We start from the raw sequence: 23,611 nt of genomic DNA, 5'->3' as shown, positions 1-23,611 counted from the left end.
TGACCCTCTCAACCTCCAGAGAATCATTCATCACTAGGTAGAGTTTAATAGAAGACATTGGAAAGGCTGCTCTATCCTGCCTTCATGGCTTCAGCCAGCCATGAAGGTCTTGATCTTTTGTATCTTTGCTCTTTCTGCTAGGAAAATCCAATACATGAAATACTATTTAAGAACACTTTTAGACAGGGGAAAGAAGTGGTGCATTATTCAAGATGGTAGAGAAAGAAAATAAAATTGGTTCAAATCCTGTGATTCCTACTAATCATATTTCCTTTATGAGTCAAACTCAGGTAGATCTGAGCAAAGGTAGCAAAATTAAGATGGACACTGGGACTGCTAAATATTTACCAGTATTTACTAAAATTCATCTATAGAAAACCCTATAAAGTGGGGTTTTATTTTCCATAAATGGCCTAGTTTCTGTTTGCAGTAGTGACACAGGCCATTGAATGTTTGTGAAGTGCTGGACTGCAAGTGTTTAAGATTCCATGAAAACCTATTGGAATGAGTTGCTGAACTTACTTTCAAAATTATAGATGGTTTTCAAGTGACTTAAACACTTTTGAACATTCAACCCACGAGCCACTTCTACAGTGATGCTGCAAGGTGATGCATATGTACTCAGTGTGTTCTTTCATAAGAGGAAAACCTGACACCAAAGCTTGGCCATGGCTACAAGGCAAGGCTCACAGTGAATTTAGAAACTGAACCGCCCTGCATGCACTGTGATGTTCAGATCATGCTTCTCTTTATTACCTTACCACATGCACAGGAAAAGGCATGCCTACCAGTGACGGAATACTGATGTTTCACAAGTCTTATCTTCTCACCAGGTTCTGCTGGCATCCTTGTGGCAGGACAGAACTCACAGCATGTATAGGTGCTAGTAGAAGAACATGTTAATATTTAAAGTAGGCAAAAAACAATCTGTGAAGAATATATTAATTTACCTTTCTGATCTTCTTTTTTTCCTTCTGATGCTGATGCTTTCTCTGATGAAGTGCCATTATTTCCACTGGCTTTTACCACATTTTCTTCCTGTATAGTTTCTTCACCAATGGCTACAGTGTGTCCATTTGAAGTTTCAAAATTTACTGTTACATCACCATCTGAAATAAAAATTAAGAAGTTACTGCCTAGTTTAACTACTTAGCACCTGCTTACAACACACAGCACCTCTCTGGCTTTCAAGCTTCTGTGGAAGAAAAGCAGAAAGACTTACTGAAATTTGAAACATCAGGCTGTAGATCTGCTCTGGAAAGTAATTCTGTAAAGAAACTCTATAGGCTTTCATGTTCTTTGGGTAGACACCTCTGCAGTAGTAGGCTTGGAAGTCCATGCTGGTTTACTTCTTCATGTCTGCTCATGAGCATCCTGTTCTCTTATCCCTGCATCTTAGTTTACACAGCAAAGAAATGTGTGCATGGACCATAACAAAGCTGTAACATGTTCCCGCATGTTCCAAAAATTGAGAATGGGGGAGCAGAGTTGCAGAACTACTGTGGTGCGCTCCCAGCATGTAAATGAGCCAGGAATTCTGACAGAAGTTCTCAGAATATATGTGCCCATTTACTTAATAAAAATATGCCATAAAGACATCATTCAGTCTTAAAAAACCAAGGTGAAGTCTTCCTGTATCACATGTCATATCATAATTAAATTCTGCAAGTCAAATTCTTTCTCAACTCTGATGATACTTTAGTCACTTACCCAGAGCTTCAGAGTTTTTCTGATTCTGGAAAAAACTTATGTCCCTATTTGTCTCTATATTAACTGAAAAGTGCTATTCTTGCTGGCTTACAGCTTTCTCTCTTCCATGAACTTTAAAGTTGCTGCTGATTTTCTTCTCTGGTAATTTCTTTCTGCAGGATTCTCTTGCTGTCAATCCAAAAAGTAAGCAGATCTACATGGCATCTCTTCTGATTTCACCCATTGATTCTTCACTAACTCTGGCAATTCCACTTCTCTTCCCTGCTGTGTGTTATCAGACCTGGATGTTTGGCATTTCCCCTGTTTCGACACAATTATGCAGCCTCTGTCCTACCACCTTGGGTGCTCCCACTCAGGTGATTGTTTCATTACCTTCCGCACACTAAGATCAACTTGATTTGTGAAAAATTAGTTCTACCTTCCTAACTTTGCCTAAATTACTACAGCTGACACTTGCTCTTACCTTAACTGCAACATTCAGTTTCTTCAGCTTCTCTCTTCCAGGGTTTCTTAAATCCACTCTCTCCTCTCCGCCTCCACATGTGCCACTGCCACTTCTTATTCACGTCTTGCTTCTGCAAACACCTCCTGCCTCCATGTGGCACTTGCCACTTTCCACTTCATTCTTCATCACTCCTTGTGAAACACTGTCACTTCTTCACATTTCTTACCTCTCACATTTCAAGTCTCCATGTAATTTCTTCTTTTAGCTTTCATCCCCATAGTCATTCCTTCTAACTACCTTCACATTCCTTAACTGCCTTTCCTACCTCTCTATTTTTAGCACCTTCAGACCCCATATTCTTTCAAAATGTCCTTAAAAATTATGATTTTCATCAAACATGAAGCACAATGTGATGAAGATAACACAGACCAGATTGATATGAGAGAAAGAAAAGAAAATGGTTCATATTTATATCATTTTCTCACTTTGCTCAATCTCTGTAAGGAACCCAAAGTCCCATTCCCTTTAAGAATGGAAGAGAGGGTCAAGGACACTGATGACCAAAGTATTCATACTTTTATCACAAATGACAGTGTTTATGTTCAGACTGTAACCAACCTGAGAAGTTATCATATTTCATTAACTGTCCCAACTGTAAATACAATTCACAACCTTGAAAGGACAAGGTCACACAGGTCCCCAGTAAAGCACATGGCAAAACCCACAACAAATCCACAGATGGACAAACTGAGGTATGGAGAGTTTAAAAGTCTTGTTTTAAGACAACGACAGTAGCAGAGACAAGTGCAGAAGCCAGCTATGCTGAATGTCATAGTCTGATAATTAGCCAAACCCTGTATAGAAAAGGGATGTCAGACATCAACAAACAGATCCTTTACTTCTAAATATCTATGGGTATGATACAACCCATACACACTGATACTCTACTGATTCTTCAGATCACACAGAAAAATACAATTTCTAGGAGAAAATTATTTTTGGAAAATGTGGAGCTCTTAGACTCCTTTATAAAATGACAAATGCTGTAATTTTAAGCTACAGAAAATTATTTGACTCACTTGACTTTTATTTGATCTATATTTATAGAAGAATATTAGAGAGAATACCACTAGAAACATAATTGGATGTAGCATAGAAGCATTTACCTTGGCTTAATCATGCCTTTCAAAAGGTAAATTCTGGCTAATGCCAGTTACTAAACCTTAGAGCATTTTGAAACAAGTGATTTCTTGCCCACTGTTTTATGCTGGTGCCATTTGTGATTGTGGCCTGTGTGATAGCGGTGGGATCCATAAGATCCCAGCACTGATACTTTTTGATACCTGAAATGCATTATATTGATTTTTCTGGGTTCCAAAGCCCCTAATTTTACAGCCAAAAAAATTCATTTTATACTCTAGTGGCTTTAGACAGCAGACCTTGACTCAAAAATAGATTTATCACTAATTAGAAAAAATTCTGGCAAACTATAAGCAGGAGCCACAGAAGTCACATTATTTACAGTGAGCATTAAAATACTTCAGGACATGACCAGCTGGGGCACCTATGGCAGAAGAAGTTACAGAGCACAAATCCCTTAATTTCAGTTGTCAGCTGGCCCAAATGACCTCTCACACTTCTCAGTTGGTCTCCTCATACCTATTTATACTACATGGAAACAATAAAACAGTGGCTTTATCATACATGTTTAGCGCTTAGTAGCTAAATTCTAGTTAATGCGTTATCACCTTGCTCGGGCATTTCCTTCAGCACTCCCCTTCTTATCAGCTCCTCTCTGCTTTGTCTTGTCGAAATCTTCCTTTCCAACACTAAAGAAAAAGCACAGTTAAGAATAGATTTATTCTCATACTGCTGATGATCGTGAAAAAAAGATAAGTATTTTTATTTTATAGAAAGAGAATTCTTGTTTCCTCTGGTTCTGCAGAAGAAGTGGTCTGGGTTTTCTTGGATTCTGTTTGCATACATACATCAAAATCCATGTGACATTTGGACCTCAAGCTGAGGGCATGTGGTGAAGCTTCAGCTGTGCTGGACTTCATCCTATTAATGCTATGGGATAGGGCTATTTGTCTCATCAACCAATTCAAACACTCTCTAGGGTCAGTCTAATTGCTGTATGCAGAGTGATAATACCTCGTGCAGTGTTTAATCTCACTCATGTCAGCCCAGCTGGAGTGACTCAGCCATACAGTGAAGTGACAGGCTCCTGTGAAGGCATGGAGAAAGGCAGTTTGACTCTTTGGAGAAAGCTTCCCTTCATGCCTAGCAAAACACCTTTCTGCTGACACAGACAGACTGGCGGACCTCAGGTGCCTGAAGACATCAATTCCTACAGCTTCCCATTCTCCTTCTCCATCAGAGAAGGGGATGGTTGAACAGAATGACAGAATTTGGGTTTCAGCTGGAAGGGAATTTAAACTATCTCATTCCAACGCCTCTGCCATGGGCAGGGACACCATCCACTAACCCAGGTTGCTTAAAGACCCATCCAACCTGGTCTTGAATGCCTACAGCAATGGGACATCCACAACAACTCTGCACCACTTGTTCAGTGCCTTACCTCCCTCAAAGTAAAGAATTTCTTCTTAACATCTATCTAAATGCACCCTCTTCCAGTTTAAAGCCATTTCCCCTCGTTTTATCATTACACGCTCTTCTGAAAAGTCCCTCAGATTCTGTGCTTCCCGAAGTTACAGTACCAGGTTTATTTCTCACACTGCAAAGTGCAGCGATTCGGCAACTCCTCAACATAGGATGCATTTCCCCATCAAAAAGAGCACCAACTCCTGGCAGAAGAGATGGAGGTAGTAAACATTTTAACCAGTCCAGCTCCAGCTACTCATGCCTGTGAGATCAAGAGCTCACAAATGCAAGCATTACTGGCTCAAGAACACATAAGCTGGCATTAAATCTGTGTCTATATACTCAGGTACTTCGAGGGATCTGTCCATTAAAGGTCAGACCTCTCTGCAGCATTCAAGTCACATTTGACAGCATAAAGGAGCCCATGAGTGTGGCTGCAGACTCTCAATACCAGCCAGCCTCCTTGGGGAGAGTGTGGTAGCCTGAACTCTAATCAAGTTATATTGCCTTGGATCCCACACCCAAATTACTCACAAGCTCTTCCAGTTTCTCCCATGTATTTTTTAAAGCATGTGCCTTGTCACACATATTGGCACAGGAACACATCCTGGGCTTGCAAAGAGTTTTTCATATAGGGGAGCAGTCCCACAAAGACTGTTTTTAAAGAGATGCGGGGTTATGAAGACAGAGGACTATGTGGGCAGGCATGGATGGAGTGTCTTGGTTTTTCTAGAGAGCAGGTGCATTCACAAGCAGGGTGAAATCTCCTTTCACAAAGCCCTGAAGGATGAACACCTTACACATCCACTTTATACTTGTTTTGTTGCTGGCACTCTATAAATATTATTTTATTATTATTTCAGCATTACAAATATTATTTAATTCCCACTATGTTTTCCTCTCTGCTTTCTTTTTACATCTCTTTTCTTGGGGACAGTGAAATGAGATGATCTCTTACATATCTGTGGGACAATTCAATGCCACCTGAAAACAACAATGCTTTTTCCATCAAGTTAAGAACATTGGATCAGACCTTCCCCCATCAATGTCTCTCTCTAGTTTTCAGGACGATTTTTTTTTCAGTTCTACAACATTGAATTAACAACTGTATTGAATTAATTATCATGGGAAATGCCAATTGTCATTAAAAGGCATGAACCCCTTACACTCCAACTAAAAAAAACTCAAAGCATTTCATAAATTACACAGGTTTCATAACAACCCTGAGACATAACTATCTCCATTTTACATATTAGAAAATTTGTGAACAGATAAGAAGCTTAAGTCCCAGTCGTCCATCTTCTAAAATGCTAGCCATGATTGGTGGTTTTATTTAAACGGATTAAGCTCAATTAATTCAGCTTGGAAAGCTAATTTATTTTAAATATTATTTGCCCCATGGAAAGAATATAAAAATCAAGCTAGTGTTCATTACTACTACCATAATTTCAGTTCCTACAAAGAAAAAGGCAGAATCTTAATTTGAATCAAAGTGGCAAAAATATGTCCCTTTCCATAAGAGGAATGAGTAGCCTGTCAACTTAGGAACTTATATTGGGCGTTATTTAGTCAGTGTGGACTCATCATCATAATTTATGGTTTACTGCTGATTATGCAATATATTTGGTTTATTTTAGATTATGCACTATATTTCACATTTACACAGTCAAGCATTTTGTACCATCCTGTCACCCAGCACCATCATTCAAACATTTCCTGACTTCTGAATCCTTGACTTTGTAACTCTATCATTTTAGGAGTGCTTACTGAAACATAACAGTAGTCAGAAGTAATTAGCTCAGCAGACTGGTTTGAAACTCTTAAAACTCTGTGCAATTAGGCTAAGTGAGCAGCGGATGCTATCAGCACAAATATTTTCTGCAATATGTGCATATAAGAATGTATATATCTATCTACATTAATATATACATCTCAACATGTCTGTCATATATATAATATGTAGATATATATATGTATATATATAAAGGTGGCAAAAAATATAAAATTTCAACATGAAGACCAACATACTGTTTCTAATTTTAAGCAGTAATAAAATATAAAGAACAATTTCTCCATCTGTGTACAAGTACGTATTGAGATTTTTTACAAAGAGATCAGTCCTGACTGTGAAGGTAACTGGTTATGAGTCCTTGCCTACTGAAGAAGGCTGAGGTGAGGCAGGCAGGCAGTCTCCAGTCTCATGATCCAGAAGAATCAGAAAATCCCAGGTAAAAATCCTTCCCCTGCTGCAGTCAGCAGCAGAACTTACCCTGACTTCAGGTGTAACCATCAGAAAAGATGTGAATTTATTGTATTGTATGCAGCCCTCATTTACTCCAGTAAATCTTACTCCTCTTCACAAATATTTCCTGTTTTGCCCAATACAAATAATAGTAACACTAATAATGGGAACAGTTTACCTCAAAAAGCAGCTTCTCTCTCTCTCTCTCTCCCCTTCTTCATCTCCACAAAAAAGACTGCTTAGTGGTGGTCAGCAGCTGCAAATCTCAGGCACTCTTAAAACCCATTCTTTGACTCGAAGAGTGCTGTGAGATTCTGTATATTCTCCAGTACTTAGTTTTGTTCTTCTAAGAGAAGCTTGAGAGAATTCTGATTATTAATTTTTTTCTGACCTAGTAAGAACTAAAATTGCCTTCTGATCTCTCTCTGTATATACTTTTGCAGTGAAGCTTTGAAGTGGCATCTACTTTGTGCCAAGACACAAACTGCTGTCTTCCTTTGCAGCAAAACATTGCAGAGGAGAGAAACCCTTGAGATGATGGCATTTATGTTTGTTTTTCCTTTATTTTGAAAGCCCTCTAGGCAAAAAGCATACAGCCAGTGCCCAAAGAACAGACTGTCTGAGACAGAGCATGGAAAACACATTGCTAAAGTGAAAAATTCCAACCATCATTCCCACATTGGCACAGATATTAACATCTAACATCTAAACATCACTCCTTTTTTGATGCTTGTGGTATTTGCTTTTTACAGACATCTTCCAGTTGCTCTTAAGTCAAAAAGTGCTCCACGGTACATGTCCTGGCAAGACTACAGCAAGAACCTATTTCATAAAGCCTATTGAAAACCCAGAGAAAGTAATGAGAGTTCCTTCCAATAGCCCACATTCTGTCTTAGAAGAAACCCCTTTTCCAGCTGCATGTGGATTTACCACGCTGAAGCCCTGTTAAGAGAACTGGCAATAAATGAGGATCATCATGCACTCTCCCATGATCCCAGGCCAGGAAATGGGCTTCCTGCATGTAAGAGGCAGGCACACAGCCCCCACTTGGTAATGAAAATACACCTCTGATTGAGTAGTGTGAGGAAGAGGATATCCTGTAGGATTTTAATTTTGAATGGACGTCTTCCCATTTCCTTCTCAAGTTAGATAAGCAAGTTTCTTCTGCCGTGTCACTAAGCAAGCAGCAAGGGGCAGCTTGCCTCGTCAATGTGTCTTCTCAGTCTTCATTGGTCCTGGGTCTATTTCCTCAAGAAATACAGGGAATACTATTTTTATTCATCTCTGAAATTACCATCTAAGGCAGGATGAATGCAATTCAAACTACTTCTCAATTCTAGTTCCAGCCTCACATGAAGCACATACACAAACATATGTGATCCCATGCACAGTTCAAAAGCAAATCAGTGTCTTGAGGGACCACAACATCATGAACAAGGCCAGTAAATTAAGTAGACTGAGTATCTAAGGAGGCACTTTTGAAAATGTTGACCGTAATTTCTTTGTGCTTCATTTCCTGCTTTTGTAAAAGAAATATGAACACATGCTTTGCTGTGGCATTATAAGAATTGATGCATCATGCTTGCAAGCCTGGATTCAGGCCCTCGGAAGACAGTACAACATAAGAAACGCTATCTTTAACATGAACTTACTAGATATTTGTTTTTTTAAAAATGATACATCCATTATTATTTAATGGTGTAACAGTTTAACACATGCTAATAGGTTGTGAAAGTTTAGGGAATCTCTTCATATACAGCTTATGAATGATCATTACTCTAAAGAACTCGCTGCATATAAAATCACATACCTGTCCAGGAGAAGCTGCAGAACATTCAAGAGTCATTAACCAGAAATAACTTTGCTTTAGAAATACAATAAAAGTACTGGGAAAGCTGAAGGAAACAGGAAGCGATGAAGGAGATATCAGACTGAGGGGATTTTTTATTTTTATTGCAGTAGCACAAGAAATTGTGGGGGGGTTTGTTGCAGGGTATGTGGAAAAATTTAAAAAAAAAGGAAAAAGGAGAGAAAGAAGGATTTGAAGAGCTCAGAAATCTGCTCAAAACTTCAGCTGGCATCTGGAGTGATTAAGACACCAGAGAAAATGGCTTCTTTTTCCTTTTTGTGTAAAAAAGTTTGTTTTAGAAGTTTCACTGTCAAACCATAGAGCTCCTTGCTGTAACTGTCAGGGGTTGCTATGTAAGGGCTGGGTTTAAAATGTCAAGCAGTGTACTTCTAAGTATTCAGGGATGCCTCCTGAAAACACTTTAGGAAACTAGTGTTGGTTTTATTGCCTACAGCCTTGGAAGACAGTAGACAGAGGGCTTGCACTGTGGCAATTAGTCTAAAGAGCTCACAGAAGCTCACGGGACTCTAATTAAACTCAAGTTTAGGAAACCACAACATCAAATGTTTGAATCCCAAACCGGAAGTTTGGGATTTTTGCAGAGAAAGTTTGGCTAGAGCAGTGACAAAAAGACACACACACACACACATATATGCAGGGTGGTATTCAGTTTTCTAAACATGGATGTATACAGCCACCTCAGATGCCCCAGGGTTTTGGAGCTGTTTGCACAGGGATGACAAATATGATATCAAACCTTTTGGGAGAGCAGTCAGAACACCCCAGAGCATCTCAGGTGGCTCCAAACAACTATGTTTGGCTAACTAAATCCCAGCCTTTAATATCCCACTTTTTCAGACAGAATATAATTCAATCACAGCATTTGATTTCAGACCATCCTCCAGCCTTGTCAGTGGGGAAGTGAAGGGGTAGAGCAGCCTCTATGAAGGCAGGGGCTGCAGAGCTGATCCTCATTCTTCTGCAGGCCATGGCAACATCTGCTTCTCCCCCAAACTTCTGTCCCCATGAAGGCAAGGTTTGTTTGATAATTCAAGTCACTGACTACCAGGAGGACAGAGAGATTTTCCAATATATTTGAGGATATGTATAGCAAACAAATCAGCTGTGTATTTTAGGGGATAGGTTTAAGACAGAAGCTGAACAAGGTTCGGTTTTTCCTTGCCAAGGATCAAACTGTTTTTCTGTATGTCAAATACCATGCCTAAATAATCCTTGCCATCTAACAAGTTCAAAGAGCTTTTCAAATATTACCCTGCAAAACCATCACAGTTTTCTACTGTTTGCCACCAAAGGACCACAGACATACCTGCTGATGTTTCTCTGAATTTGTCACTGGTCTTCTTCTTCCGCCATTTCCAAGGTTTAAAGATTTTGCCAATGTTGGAGAGTTTGCCCTTCCTCTTGAAGGGGGGAGTTTGGGATCCTGGGGCTGGTCCATCTGAGTTAGCAATTGAAGCCTTGTCCAAACCATCAACTGTATAAAGAAAAGAAATAAAAATAACTTAAGGATGAAAAATGAAATAGTACCCAACAGCTAAACTCCTCCACTACCAGACTGCAACAGGCTGTGTGTGCATCAGCATGGATTTTTCCTGCTCCAGAAGGCAACCCTGGGCTTCAGTGCTTCTCAGCATCGCAACTGCAGCTGTCCAGAACTTGCATCTTGTGATGCTCATCTGGCGTATTTGCACAGTCCGGTGGTTTTCTATCACTACAGGAGAATTTCTTCCAACATCTCTTTGGGTGAGTTTTTCCCAAACCATGGTGAAGTTGAATAACTAGCGTATCACCACATAGAAAACAAAACCCTTGCAATGTGAAAACATAAACTGTTTCTTTTGGGTAAAATTAATCCTTTCTTAAACAAACTCTAAAGATAATTGTTCTGGCAGTGGAATGGCAACAGGTTTGTTTGATATCCCTGGTAATCAGTCCTTCCCAGTACAGCCTGCCATGAGTCAGGCTTCTTACTAACAAAGCTTATTTAACAATAAGCTTTTGAACTGGAGCCAAAACTTAAAGGATTTCTGTCTGCAAAAACATATTGAATTATAAGAAAGCCAATATTTAGCAAACTTTGAGTTTCGTGAACCAATTAAGACTCATCCCACAACATGCTGCAGCATACAGTTAAAATAAACTACTCTGAGAAATCTACAATTATTTATTTCTATTTAAGAATAAGGTTTCTTAAAGCTTTCCATTTGTAGTCCTGCAAATACTTCCAATGTACAGAATTTTACTCCTATGAGCAATGAAGCAACTGCCATTACTTAGAGACACAAAATTAATCATGGGCTGTTTGTGGCCTATAGGCTCTGTAATTGCTTTCATTCATCTAAACATTCTAATTATAACCAGTTTGGAATAGAGTTGATGCCACTCTGAACAGTAGTAATGATAATCATAGATCATTAAATCAGAAATGCTATTCAAAGAAAGAAATATCAATGCCCCCATTTGACAAATGGAAAATATAAGGCACATAATTGTTAAGCACTTAATTTTATGTTTGCCAAATAGCTTCCTGAATCCTGGTCCTGTGACCTAGCTGCTAAAAAGATACATATTCAGCCACATAATATCATGGTGCAATCTTATTATTCTGTTTCTTAGACAAATGACATGCAATGAGTCCTATATTTGTCCTAGGCTTTAGATTGATCCAGGATGCTAAAAAAAAGAAAAAAAATCTTTTCTGTGAGAAAGCTGATGTAATGCAAACAGAGTCCAAGAAACTTTATTTCCAAGGTTTTGAAATAAAGTACTGACAAGAAAGATTCATTGTATAACTTCAAAGTCTATGAAGTTAAAACTAGTGATAAACTTCTTCACCTGTGTGCCCTGGAGAACAAGGTGAACCTTAGAGAGATTTAAAATGAGACTGCCTTAAAATGACACAGCTATCCCTGAGAAGCCAGGTGAGAGGTGAGGGATGAGAAGATCACCAAAGGCAGTGAGCAGCTCTGCAGAGAGGCACAGAGCAGCACAAGGAGCCCTGCAGGGGTGCCTTGCCTGAAATTAGGGACTGCACTTTTGTTCAGAGCTGACAGGCATTGCCTATGGACTGCAGTCCCCTATGGAATGCAGAAGCCTCTGCTGGAAACTGTGGATCTAAGGGAGAATTACAGTTATTTGGAGTGTATGTACGAAGACAAGAGAGCAGAATTTATCTTTGCAATTCCAGCTGACCTAAGAAGGGATGAGGGCCACAGTCTGCAGCCAGGAAAAGCCAGGTTAGAGGTAAGGAAAACAACCACTGGGAGTTGGGTATTGCAGCACTGGAACAGGTCTTGGGAGGACGTGAAGGCTCAGCCAGGCAAAGCTCCTTCTGGGCTGATCTCACCTACTGTCAGGAACAGTCCTGCTCCAAGTAACCTCCTGAGTCCCTCCCAGTCAAGATTCCCATGGTGCTACAGGATGTGGAAATACACAGTTTCTCTGTGAAATCAGCACTAGTAAATCCAAATACTCAGAAGTGAAATCATTAAGAAAAGAGATGAGGATCTGTTGGCTGTAGAGTTCTGTCCTGGGACAGGAGCCAGGCAATATCTCACTGGCACAAGCAGTGAGATACCAGCTCACTGGAGTGAGAAGCTACCCACCCTTGAGGCAGCAGGACAAAAACCATGCTCTTCTCTCCAGTGGCTCAGAAAGGCTGTGCTACTGGTGTGAAGAGCCTGCATCCTGCTGACAGACAGCATGGTCTTATAAGCACTAGAATGCTGATCTTTTCAAATGCTCCTGAGTCACGGAGTATAGCCTATTGCAGAAGACCACTTTCACAAAAACCTCATCTAGATTTTTTTGCCCTGTGCCTAGGAGCAGAAATGGAGGAGAGTTAGGGCTCCAATAGCTCCCCACAGAGAAATACAGATTTGCATTGGTCCCTGTTCTGCCCTCTGCTGAAAACGGGTAACTCCAAAATAATCATATTCATCCTAGTTGCAGAAATCTGTCAGCTTCAAACTGAGCAAATACATGAAATTCATGGAAAATAATTCTGTTCAGGAAGACTGAAACTTTTGAAAACAGATGTTAACATGAATTCCTTCTGACAATAAAAGGCAAGGAGTTGCTTTATCTAGTGAGTTCAAAAAGTGTTCAAAATTGGGACTTTAGTAATCCATGGACCTTGTACCAATTCCCTCATTTGAAATATATATTTGAAAAGAAGGAATAAGCATAGCCAGATATTACTGACCAACTTCAGAAATAATCTAAGATAAAGTAATATGTCTAGAAAAAAAGAACTTATTTATATTCAAAAGCCCATATATTATGTGTATACATATATATTCACAAGCTAGCACATTTTATCAATAAACTATTTAGAAAAAAACAATTTAGAAAAAACAATTTCAGCAAGGACATTTCAGAGCATTTATGGAAAGATCTTTACAAAAGTTATTACTCCTCTTGTCTGAAACACTCCACAGGAAACTGACGCTTCCGATGCACACTATTTGCTTTATAGGTCATGTACTACTTAAGAATAAAGTGGTGTGTTTTTCCTTACCTATCTTCTACTGATCGTTACAAACATTATACATATTCACTGAGGGGTAAAGAAACATCTTAGCTTTCTGAGGTTTAGAGGAGCTTGCTGACTTGTGTTACTCTTTTATTTGTATACATAGTGCCTTGAAGCCCTGCCTTCTTCAAAAATCCAGTGAGTCATTTCATTGCCTTCAATAAACATTAAGAAGTTTGACACTAGGACATCTGGCTATAGTATCTGCATAGTTTACACGACCATATTCCAGTCCTTTGCACTAGGGGAAGATTTTCCAGCTGCAGGATCAGCTGGGTGCACAAGAAGGACAAGAAGTGAGGATGAATCCTGCACGTCAATGTCACACGATGAGGAGATCTTGCTGCAAAAGGCCAACAACAAGGCTAGCGGAGACAGCGCAAAGCCAAATCGTGCCACATGGGCCATCAATCAGATGAAATGTACAAAAAGGACAGCCTCTCCTCAAGCTTGTGGGCAGCCAGAGAAAATTAGATCAGTCTGTGGATGACCCTGACTTTCCTACAAATGCTTAGAGATGACTGAACATGCCTTATCGCAGGAAGGCTACTTGCAATAAGCAGTGCTGATCTCTGTAGCTGCTGAGGAAACATTTTACTGCTGTGAATGATCTCCAGAGATGCTCTGTGGCTTAGGCAGGTGTGTGAAATCATCACAGTTTTCCCAGGGCATGGTACACTTCAACACTAAGACGTCAGCACTGGCACATGCTAATGCTTTCTTCAGATAAGAACTTACAACTAACTTTATAAGAGCAAAATCCAACAGAAGAGCCACCCACCAGATAATTTCAAGCAAATCTAATATAAATTATTGTGAACTAAACAGTGTGTTTCTGCTGGTTCCAGGCCTTGTGATTGGAAGGCAGCAAGACCATTTTTTAAAAACTTTGACTTAAAGAAATTCATGATCAAAAGAAAAGAGGACTATATTTATAGTATTAGATGTTCTGTATTTTTTACTTCTGTATATTTTTTCTCTTGGCAGTGAAAAAGAAAAGCCAGCAGAAGAACCTAACCTGCGCTCCCCTCACCAGCACCTTTCTACACAACTGATCTAATCCAATCCTGCTGAGTCCTGGTAGATATTTAAGGGATTCTTTCTCACATCAGGGCTGTTAAGTACAAGATGGTGCCAGCAGAATGTCAAGTTCTCTTCTTTCCCTACCATGCTGCACCTTTCACGTTGCAATCCTTTCTCTCACCCACATCAACAAAGGCTTACCCACCTGTACTGCAACTCTGCAGCTCTGGATCCTTGTCATACAGCAAGGTTAACAGTGGCAAGATGAAGGAAAAGTCCTCCTCCTGTAGCTGGACAACATAACCAAGAGGGGAAAAGGCACAGAATCAAGTGCCCCGCTGATATCAAGGCACTGAGGTAGCACTGGTGCCTAATACTTTCACTAGCAATAATTCTCTTGCAGTATTGCCGTGGTATCACCACATCATTCTTAAAGCATGTGAGGAAAGCCTTTTCATCCTGTCGGAATACAGGTGACTCAGGGTATTGCCACATCTAACCATGAATGAATTGAGAAATGCGGCAGAAGATGCCTTGGTCCCAATTCAGAGTTACCTTACATGTGGATTTGGATACAACTTCTGTGCTTATTAACTACCAGTTAGCTAGTACAGTTATTTTTTTCTCTTCCTCCCACTGCAGCCTGCTGCCTTGCAGGAATGCGCTGCCAAAGTCATCTTGGTTTACTGAGACCTCAAACCTCTTCTGACAACAATATGATTTTCTATACTGCCTTGCCAGAGGGCACAGAGCTGGTAATCATAGTTTTTATGCCAGCAAAATGAACCTGTTTTTGCAGCTGCCTATTATCCCCAATTAGCAGTAAGTCATCAACTTACTATAGAATACAAGCTGCTTATTCCTCAAGCTTACTGGCAGACTTCAAGACACTCCATGACAAAAGGTTTGACGTAGTCATTAAAAATCAGAAGTAATTTTGACACTATTAATATAATTTTCAATAAGTATCTCAAATTACTATTTTTCCTGACCTGAACCAGATGGAATGTTTTTTTTTTTGTTCTCACATGTTTGTTTTGTGGGTGTTTTTGTTTTGTTTTGTTTTTTGTTTTTTTTTTTTGTTTGTTTGTTTTTTTGGTTTTTTTGGGTTTTTTTGTGTTTTTTTTTTTTGTTTTTGTTTTTTTTTGGTTTTTTTGGTTTTTTTTTTTTTTTTTTTTTTTTTTTTTTTTTTTTTTTTTTAACCTACTTGGAAGGGAAAAAAATAAAGCTAATCCATTGTGGATAAACTGGTAAATGGGAGAAATATAATCTACCTCCAGGCAGCACAATGAATTGGCATCTGCATGCTTTTGCCTTACCATACATCTGGAGTTTAACTTTGGAGAAACTCTGTCATGAGCTAATTGACTTGATTGTGTTTTAATTAAATGAAAGGAAAAAGCTGAAGTTCAAATGTGGGCGGCAGAGTGGTAGTTTCCATATGGAACTGCCAATATTGCCAAATGTTAATTGGACCTCCTGTTGGCAATCAGCTACACAGGCTGGGTAGTGGCTACTTCATAGGGATGTTGGCTGCTGCCCTGGAACAGCCAGAGGGAATCCTCCCAGGATAACCACAGCAGGGATGGAGACGATGGCCTGAATACCTCCAGGTTTCTACAAGGATACACACACAAATGCCTCTGGGGTTGTTGGAATCACACTTGGATCAGCAGTGCCAAAGTCCAGAAAAGGCTTAAAGTCCGAACCTTGCCAACTCCCACTGCTTCCACAAGCAAAATGTTACCTTGCTGCAGAAAGTCAAACCCAGCAAGAGTGGAAAATTCAGCTCAAAAGACCACATTCTGTTCTGCCTGTGATGAGCCCCTCCCTAAGCTCTGCAAAAAGCACAGGTACTGCTACACAGGTACTTCAAAGGAAAAGAGGGAAGCATGTGCTTCCCTGAAAGTCACAGCATGGATGCTCAGGGCTCCATGTTTCAAAGAGCCATGTGGCTCAGAGGGATGCTCAGCCACACTGTTCTCTTCTGCATTGTGCAGAGAAGAAATATGACCAGAGTTACAAACAATGATGTATTTATTCCAGTTCTCACTTTCTTAGCTGTACACCTGGGATTAATGGGCTGAAAGCCTGGAAAAGCTTATTTAGCTATCTGTCTCTTAGGTAGAATGCCCTAGTCCTACAAGACAATGATCCCCAGCAAGCAAACAGGAGACCTGACCTGGGCTTCCTACTAATTACACAAGAAACAGGACATAAAAAAGGGTTAACTTTAGGGCTTGACATGTGCTTGCTGCATGACTGGGGCAAAGTGCAAAAAATGTTGCTTTTTCTTTTTCCTGGTCACAATAATCACCTCAACTTAAGTGCTGTTGCACTGTTGGTTTGTCAGGTTACAGGCTATGATTACCACAAATTGTCTCTTGCTAGTGCATCCCAAATGAAGATAACACACTTGTAACCTCCAGCTTCAGCGTTACTTCACAATATAGCTTTCACTCCCACGGGGTTAATTCTACAGGGAAAAAAAGGAAAGTTATGATTGTAAGACACTCTGTAGAGACACTAAAAATATCAAAGGCAACACAGCCAGTCAGGGCTACCCAGCCTCACTGAATTACACTTCCCATGCAGGAACTTCATGGTTCAGAGCTCATCTTCTCTATCCACACTGGCATCTGAGCTGGGTGTGTTCCACAGCGCATTGAGCACTGCAGGCAGGCCTCTACAATCACACCACCTCTCTTCTCAACTGTTTCTTATGTCAAAACACATCAGGGATTCTCTTAAGGTCTGAAAAAAAAAGTAAAGATCTGACCTATGCTTGCAATATGCCCACAAACATGTGTTTGTAAATTGTTGACATTTTGGCAACATGCAGTCCTTATTGGAACAGCTATACAACTTCTTCCTCCTCTTCAATAAAATGCTTAACTTCCACACTTCCAGCTTCCTGAAGAAGGAACAAGCAAATGCTCAGCCATCCTGTTATACAGGTTTGAAAGCAATCTGGCCAAAAATCTTCTTGCTACCTCTTCTTTCACCCTGGACACAGCTGGCTCCAACCAGAAGGAAAGGGATCATAGGTTAAATGCAGGTTGCTTATTCTTTTTTCTTCAACTCCAATACTTGAGAAAAAGTCAGCAAATGGAAAGTTTCCAGACAGTCACATTTTCCAGATATACAAAACATCATATCAACGGTCAAAGCAACTCCTCCACAAAAACAGGGGGGAAAAAAAATCCAGGCACAATAACAGAGATGTGAGGGGGGACAGAAAAAACAACAACTAAAAGCATTGTACATAAAAGAGCAACCTAACTATTTTGAGCAACTGAGCTACTAATTGAAAATTAATGCTTCTTGTGTCTGAATAGTAAGGAATAAATCTCCTTGGAGTACAACAGTATATATATTTATATTTATAGTTTAAATATTTTTTTGATGATTTTGTAATTTCACCTAAGAGTAAGCTGCATGTACTCATCTTATTAAATTCGGTATGATATTTTAAAACATCACATCTGAAAACCAGAACTGAAAAACTGGAAATACTTCTTTACTGACTTTTCTTGGCATAGCCTTATTATAGGGAAGAAATATAACTGTAATAAATTTACAATGAATCTTTTTAGCTGCAGGCAAGTAGTAAATCTCCCCAGCAGATATTGGCTAGAAGTGTGAAAATAAACTGAAGCACCTGTGGCCCCTCTCCCATGTGGTGACAAAAAGGAATTAAAAGCAACCACCTTTGCAGTAGTTAATAGGTGCGTTATACCGACACTGAGATAAAACTGGGTGAGGAGAGTCACAGGGAAGCCTTTGGCCCTGGTTTCCACCACCCCAGTTAGCAGCAATTTACTCTCCATCTGCCCCAAACCGGCCAGGAGCCCCTGGATGGCTGGTTTTAGCAGCAGCACCTGCTGAGGCAAGGGAAGGTGGGGGAGGATCCCCCGTGCCAGCTGACTGACAGGAAAGATGGTGTGGTAGGTATGCCACACCCTCAGGTGGCCCTACCTACTCACTGTCCACTCTGAGTCAAAAACCTAGCAAAAGAGTAAAAGCATGGCCAAAGTTCCTCTCCTCTCCTCTCCAGCAAGCCTGAGGCTGTCACAGTTCTCAGCTGGCTGGCTTCTCTGGAGGTGTCCATCATTCCAAAGGAGTTGCTGTAGGATATTAGGAGATTATTCTGCTAACTCCCCTACACTGCATCACTGGCTAAAGGACTCACTGCTGATCCCTCTCCGATGCCTTTCAGCCATGCCTCCGATACACCTGGCAAGACAGAGGCATTTTCCTGCAGCTCTCTGGCTGTGTCCCCAAGAAGGCATCACCACTGCAGGCGGAGGCAGCATGCACGTACAGCTTTACAGAGATGCTGCTCACACAAATGGGCTTCCAGTAGTCTCAGCCTGTGTTTTTGCACCGCCACAACAAAAACCTTAGATGAACCACCAGCCATGATGGTGACCATTTGTAAGGCTGCACGTTATCACTGCACTGCGACAAAACAGCCTTTTTCTGGGCTTCTAAAACTGAGTCAGCTCCTACTTCTGAGCTGGAGAATGTACCATTGAGCTAGGGCAAGAACAGAACAGGAGTGAAGGGGAGAGAAATCTGTGAAGAAAGGGAAGACTTCTGCCAGGAAGTGATCACCTGAGCTCACTGCCAACAGGTGTGAGAGATGCTCTGATGCCTTCAACATATCCAGTGCTGAAGCAGTGACCACCTGAAGTGCTAACATCATCAGCTCTTTTCCTCTCCAGTACGAAAAAGGTGGGGAACCCACTCCAACTCATTCCAGACCATCCAGTGCCCTTGCGAAACACAATTATATATGAATATTACATGTGTTTTTCCCTTTATTATTACTACCTTTAACCAAATCTTTCACAATTAACATGTTTATATATATGAAAGCAGGTTTGGTTTTGTGGGCTCCCATCGCAATGCTTCCTCACTCCTAAGTACTATGACAAGGAGTTCCTGATCTAACAGAACATTTATATACCCAAAACCTTAGGAGCAATTTGATCAGTCATGTAATTAAATGCCTGGGACAGGACAGCCCAGAGCTCATTGTACTGCCTTTCAAGAGCACCATTTTCTTCTATACTGGCACCACTTCAACACCTTTTTTCCTAGTATAGGAAAAAGCATACTGCACTTGTCCAAATGCGTGCAAGTCAACCTCAAAGCAAATAGTCTCTTTATGTGACCTTGCTGGCCTCAGAACCCTGCCAGGGAGGTCAAGAACACTTTTACACCCAACCAACAAATTTCTGATGTTGCTGTCATTGCAAATATTTGTACAGGCTTTTAGCTCTGCTGTCTTTGTAGAAAGAACTGTGTTTATTTTTAAGTTCAGATTTTAGCTGCCTTTAAAATGCTCGTCTTTGTTGCTAGATACCAGTTTGAATAAACAATAATAGTGAAACTCCAAAATACTCAGAACAACCTATTAATGATTAAACAGTCTTTTTAGTCAAAATACTAATTTTCCATCTCTAAAACCACAGCCTTAAAAATAATTCATATCATTCTGTATGTATAATATCATAGTTCTTAATGCAGTCTAAGTTATCTTCTTTGCTATGAGGAAAAGGGAGTTGCCAAGCTACAGCTGACTTTTACTCTGCATCATGTTTCATTACCCTCTTCATCCCCAGCCACACAGCAAACAGCTGTTTTATTCCCTGTAACTCATTCTTTACTAGGGCCAAGGTGGGGAGAATCAGGCACAAGCTGATATATATTTGTCGGCTCAGCTGCCCTTCTCAGCAGGGCATGTTCATGTCACAGGACAAATCTGTGCAACTGTGATCGGATTCAGTTTTACTTTAAAAACCATTATGGTCCCTTTCCTGCACAATCAAGAAACAGTAATTCCATCAAGAAAGGTGATGGCACTGTAAATCAATACAGTAAAACCCAGTGGAATTGTAGTACCGTGTTCATGAAGGTTTGAGGCTGTATTCATAAATATTTTTTTAACCTCGGTCTTGCAATAAAAAAAAAAAAAAAAAAATTTAGTTGGAACAAATTACAAATGAGAAAGCTGCTGCCCTCCAGCTCATTGCACTGGGATGCTGGGCTGGAGCCTGCCCTGCTCACAGCTCACCCTGGGGGCACAGGTGCCTGTCACTTGTGGAGGTAGGGCTGGAAACCAGGATCCCACTTCCCTGCGGGAGAGCCAGCAGCACTCTCCCTTTAGATCCAGTCCAGAACTAAGCAGAGTATCAAGTACTCCTGGGAGGGAAAGGGGCTAAAGAAAGGGGTTTGTTGAAGCTTCGGGTGGGGAGATGTCATCTTGTTGTCAGAGAAGGCACTGAGAATATGCTTTGCTCTCCCAGCCGATTCTTCCCTTGGGGGAAAACAACTCTGTAAGAGCATCATCAACATGGCAGATACATAATTGATACCTTCATTTTCCCCCCTTGCTTGTTCCTGATGTGTTTGAAGCCTCCACTTCTCCTCTGCTCTCTGTTAATAATGAATGACTGCATTATCACAGTGCTTAAAGAGAGCTGGCCATAGATCAGAACCTCTTTGTTTAAAAAGTGGTAGGGACAAACACCAGAAAGACCATTCTTGTTTCAGCTCCAAGTATGAAATGAAAGACAATACCTTGAACAACAGATTTCTGATTTTCATTGACACTTGCTCAGCTGTTGCCTTAAAAAAAAAAACCAATTAGCTATCCACAAGCCCCTATGAGTTTGTTTGCCAGCATGTCCCTCTCTAACTTTCTCATTCAGACATTGGCATTTTAAGCAATCATAAAATACATCTTTGCTGTCTGTAGGCTAAAGTAAAATGCCAACTTCAACTTTTATGTGCCAGCTTAAACGGAACTGCTTTAGGTGGATTTGGATGAGCATCCCTTGAGCTGGAAAGCAAGGACCAGCCGAAAAAATACCAGACCCCATCTCCTCCCCACCACTGCCTTCCAGCACTACACTACCATATGACATAATAGATTCATTCAGTACTTAGCTTCAGCACACAGAGTTTCAAAGGGCACCAGAGGAAATGCCTGTTTGCCTGTCAGGGGCACCTGAGTCCACCCAATTACTCCACCATGCATCAATACATTGCTGTGCAGGAAAACCATTCATTTTTCTAAGTAGAATTAGCAGTCATCATAGCCCAATGAAACATTTTAAGTCTTCCAATTACCATTAAGATGTATTCAGGCTGATTGTGAATCAGATAATATATTGATTTTTTTACTTTGTACAAAACCCAATACAGACAACAAGAAAAATTTAGCCTATTTTAGCCAGATTAATGTGGACAGGGGTCACTCCAATGTATGGAATGACACACTTCACTGTATTCTGTATTTTCTTTAAGACTGTCTTTAAACCTTTAAAAATGTAGCTTTAATTTAAAAAATATTTTTATTATTCCTTATTTATTTAGAGGTAAACCTGGCTACATGATCCTTGAGTAATTACAACCCAGAATACAAAACACTGACATGGATTACTTTAAAAAAATGAATTAAACAGAAGCTGTTCTTGCAATTATCAAGTTTCTTTAATTTTATGATTATGAGTGCCATGACCTTGTTGATACAGATGAACTGAGCACAAAAGCTTTACTATTTAGCCATGTGCTTAGCAGTGCCATAATAAGAACTTGATTAAAATAAAAGAGGTAGTGCAAAAAAAGCCGAATATGACTGGCAAGCCCTGGACCTATTGCTAGCAACTCCAAGCAGCACTGGAAATTCCAAATCCTTGCAAATAGAGTATGTACAGCATCAATCTTCACCAAATTCATCTTTGGCATTATTTAAGCTCTATAAAGCTTTCTTTTTTAAACTACTACCAAATGTTTTCCTAGAGAGGGAACACTGCGAGACAGAGTACTCGCCTGTTTCCATCGTTCCCTGGGAAAGCGAGCCGTTTCTTAGGAAAGCCCACAGGAATACTTCAGAAATTCCTGCTTGCAATTTCTGCCTGACCCAACTGTTTCTCATCCTGGGCTTTCTGCAGCTCACCCAGCAGCTGATGCACCCAACAGGGGAGAGAAAGGGCTAATTATCTGCTTAGTTAACAATGAAACAACACATCGACAAAGTGTCCCACAAAGGAAGGAGCAATCACTGTTTCCACTGGTGGTACTTCCACAGGGTCTCTCTCTGAGGGTTTGCCCAGAGGTGAGCAGTCCATCCTGGCAGGCAAGGCTTGCTTTCCCTTGCTTTCCAAGGTCTCTGCTCTTCCCAGCCAGCAGACCCCAAAATAACATTGCTGCAGGGATCCAAGGAGGGAAGGGAAAGCAGAGATCCCACAGGTAATAGATTATTTTTCCCCATGCCACACATGGGGCACAGAGGGAACACTGGAGAGCCCTGGAATGGCAAGCAGGAGTCAAACCCAGCCCCTGAGCCCCTCTGCAAGGCACAATGTCTTCACAGCCGCTCCCTAGCATTACTTGCACTGTGTGGTTTGAAACCTGTTGAGCTCCAACCTCAACTGAAGGAGCAGAGGGCCTTCCTGCAATCCCTGGCAATTTACCTCCCTCAGGAAATAAGCTCCTGAAAAATTCAATGCCATACTGAAAAAAACTGCCTTGTAACTCCATCTCCGGTGAAAAACTCTTTGTGTAAGAACAGGTTTTGAAATAGAAAGGTTAATAATTATTCTTTAAAAGACCACCTTCAAGCACCTTACAAATAAATGATGGCAACTTCATTGAGCTTAGCAAGAAGCTGTGACATTTTGGAAATGAAAAGAAGTGATAAAGAGTTCAGTCATTTTGCTTGCCTTGAAAAAGGTTTACAATTTCCCCTGAACCTCCCTCCCACTCTTGCTAACATTCAAGTACTTGGCACACATATTCAACATTTTTAGAACCTGTACTCACTTTTCACCCTAGCTGGATGCTGAACTTTGGGAGAGAGTAGTAATTTTAACGCCAGGAGAGACCCAAAAAAGGACTGGTGCATTACAGCATGCAACTCCTTGCCGTGGGCAAGCATTTCTTTCACATGCTGTGCTCACAAGAGCTATGGTAGATCAGGGAAAAACCTGGAATTGTGATGAAATATATATAAGCCATGATAAGCAAACCACAAGATTTCTGTATCTATTAGGAAATTTTCTGTACATCAATACATATGAAGAATACAAGGAATATAGGTAAGCACAGCAGCACAGTCAGGTTTAAAAAAAGTGTTGGAAAAGCACCACTAACCTTCACTGAACATTTTCT

The 23,611-nt window shown here is 40.4% G+C and overlaps 1 protein-coding gene across 5 annotated transcripts in view; it reads right to left on the bottom strand.

The window, feature by feature from the left end:
* The window catches only part of PHACTR2 (phosphatase and actin regulator 2), a 134,735-nt gene that overhangs the window by 38,515 nt on the left and 72,609 nt on the right, over nucleotides 1–23,611 (bottom strand). For all 5 annotated transcript variants that reach the window (XM_053973655.1, XM_053973652.1, XM_053973656.1 and 2 more), the window contains exons 2-4: nucleotides 10,178–10,345; nucleotides 3,904–3,984; nucleotides 951–1,109 (exon numbers count right to left, since the gene is read on the bottom strand). In XM_053973655.1, the coding sequence (XP_053829630.1) occupies nucleotides 951–1,109; nucleotides 3,904–3,984; nucleotides 10,178–10,345 (408 nt within the window). The remainder of the gene's footprint in view (nucleotides 1–950; nucleotides 1,110–3,903; nucleotides 3,985–10,177; nucleotides 10,346–23,611) is intronic.

This window comes from Vidua macroura, chromosome 3 (assembly GCF_024509145.1).
Source record: "Vidua macroura isolate BioBank_ID:100142 chromosome 3, ASM2450914v1, whole genome shotgun sequence".
NCBI classification, from domain to species: Eukaryota; Metazoa; Chordata; class Aves; order Passeriformes; family Viduidae; genus Vidua; species Vidua macroura.
Note: the sequence above shows the minus strand (reverse complement) of the source record. Positions and strands in the feature narration are given on the sequence as shown.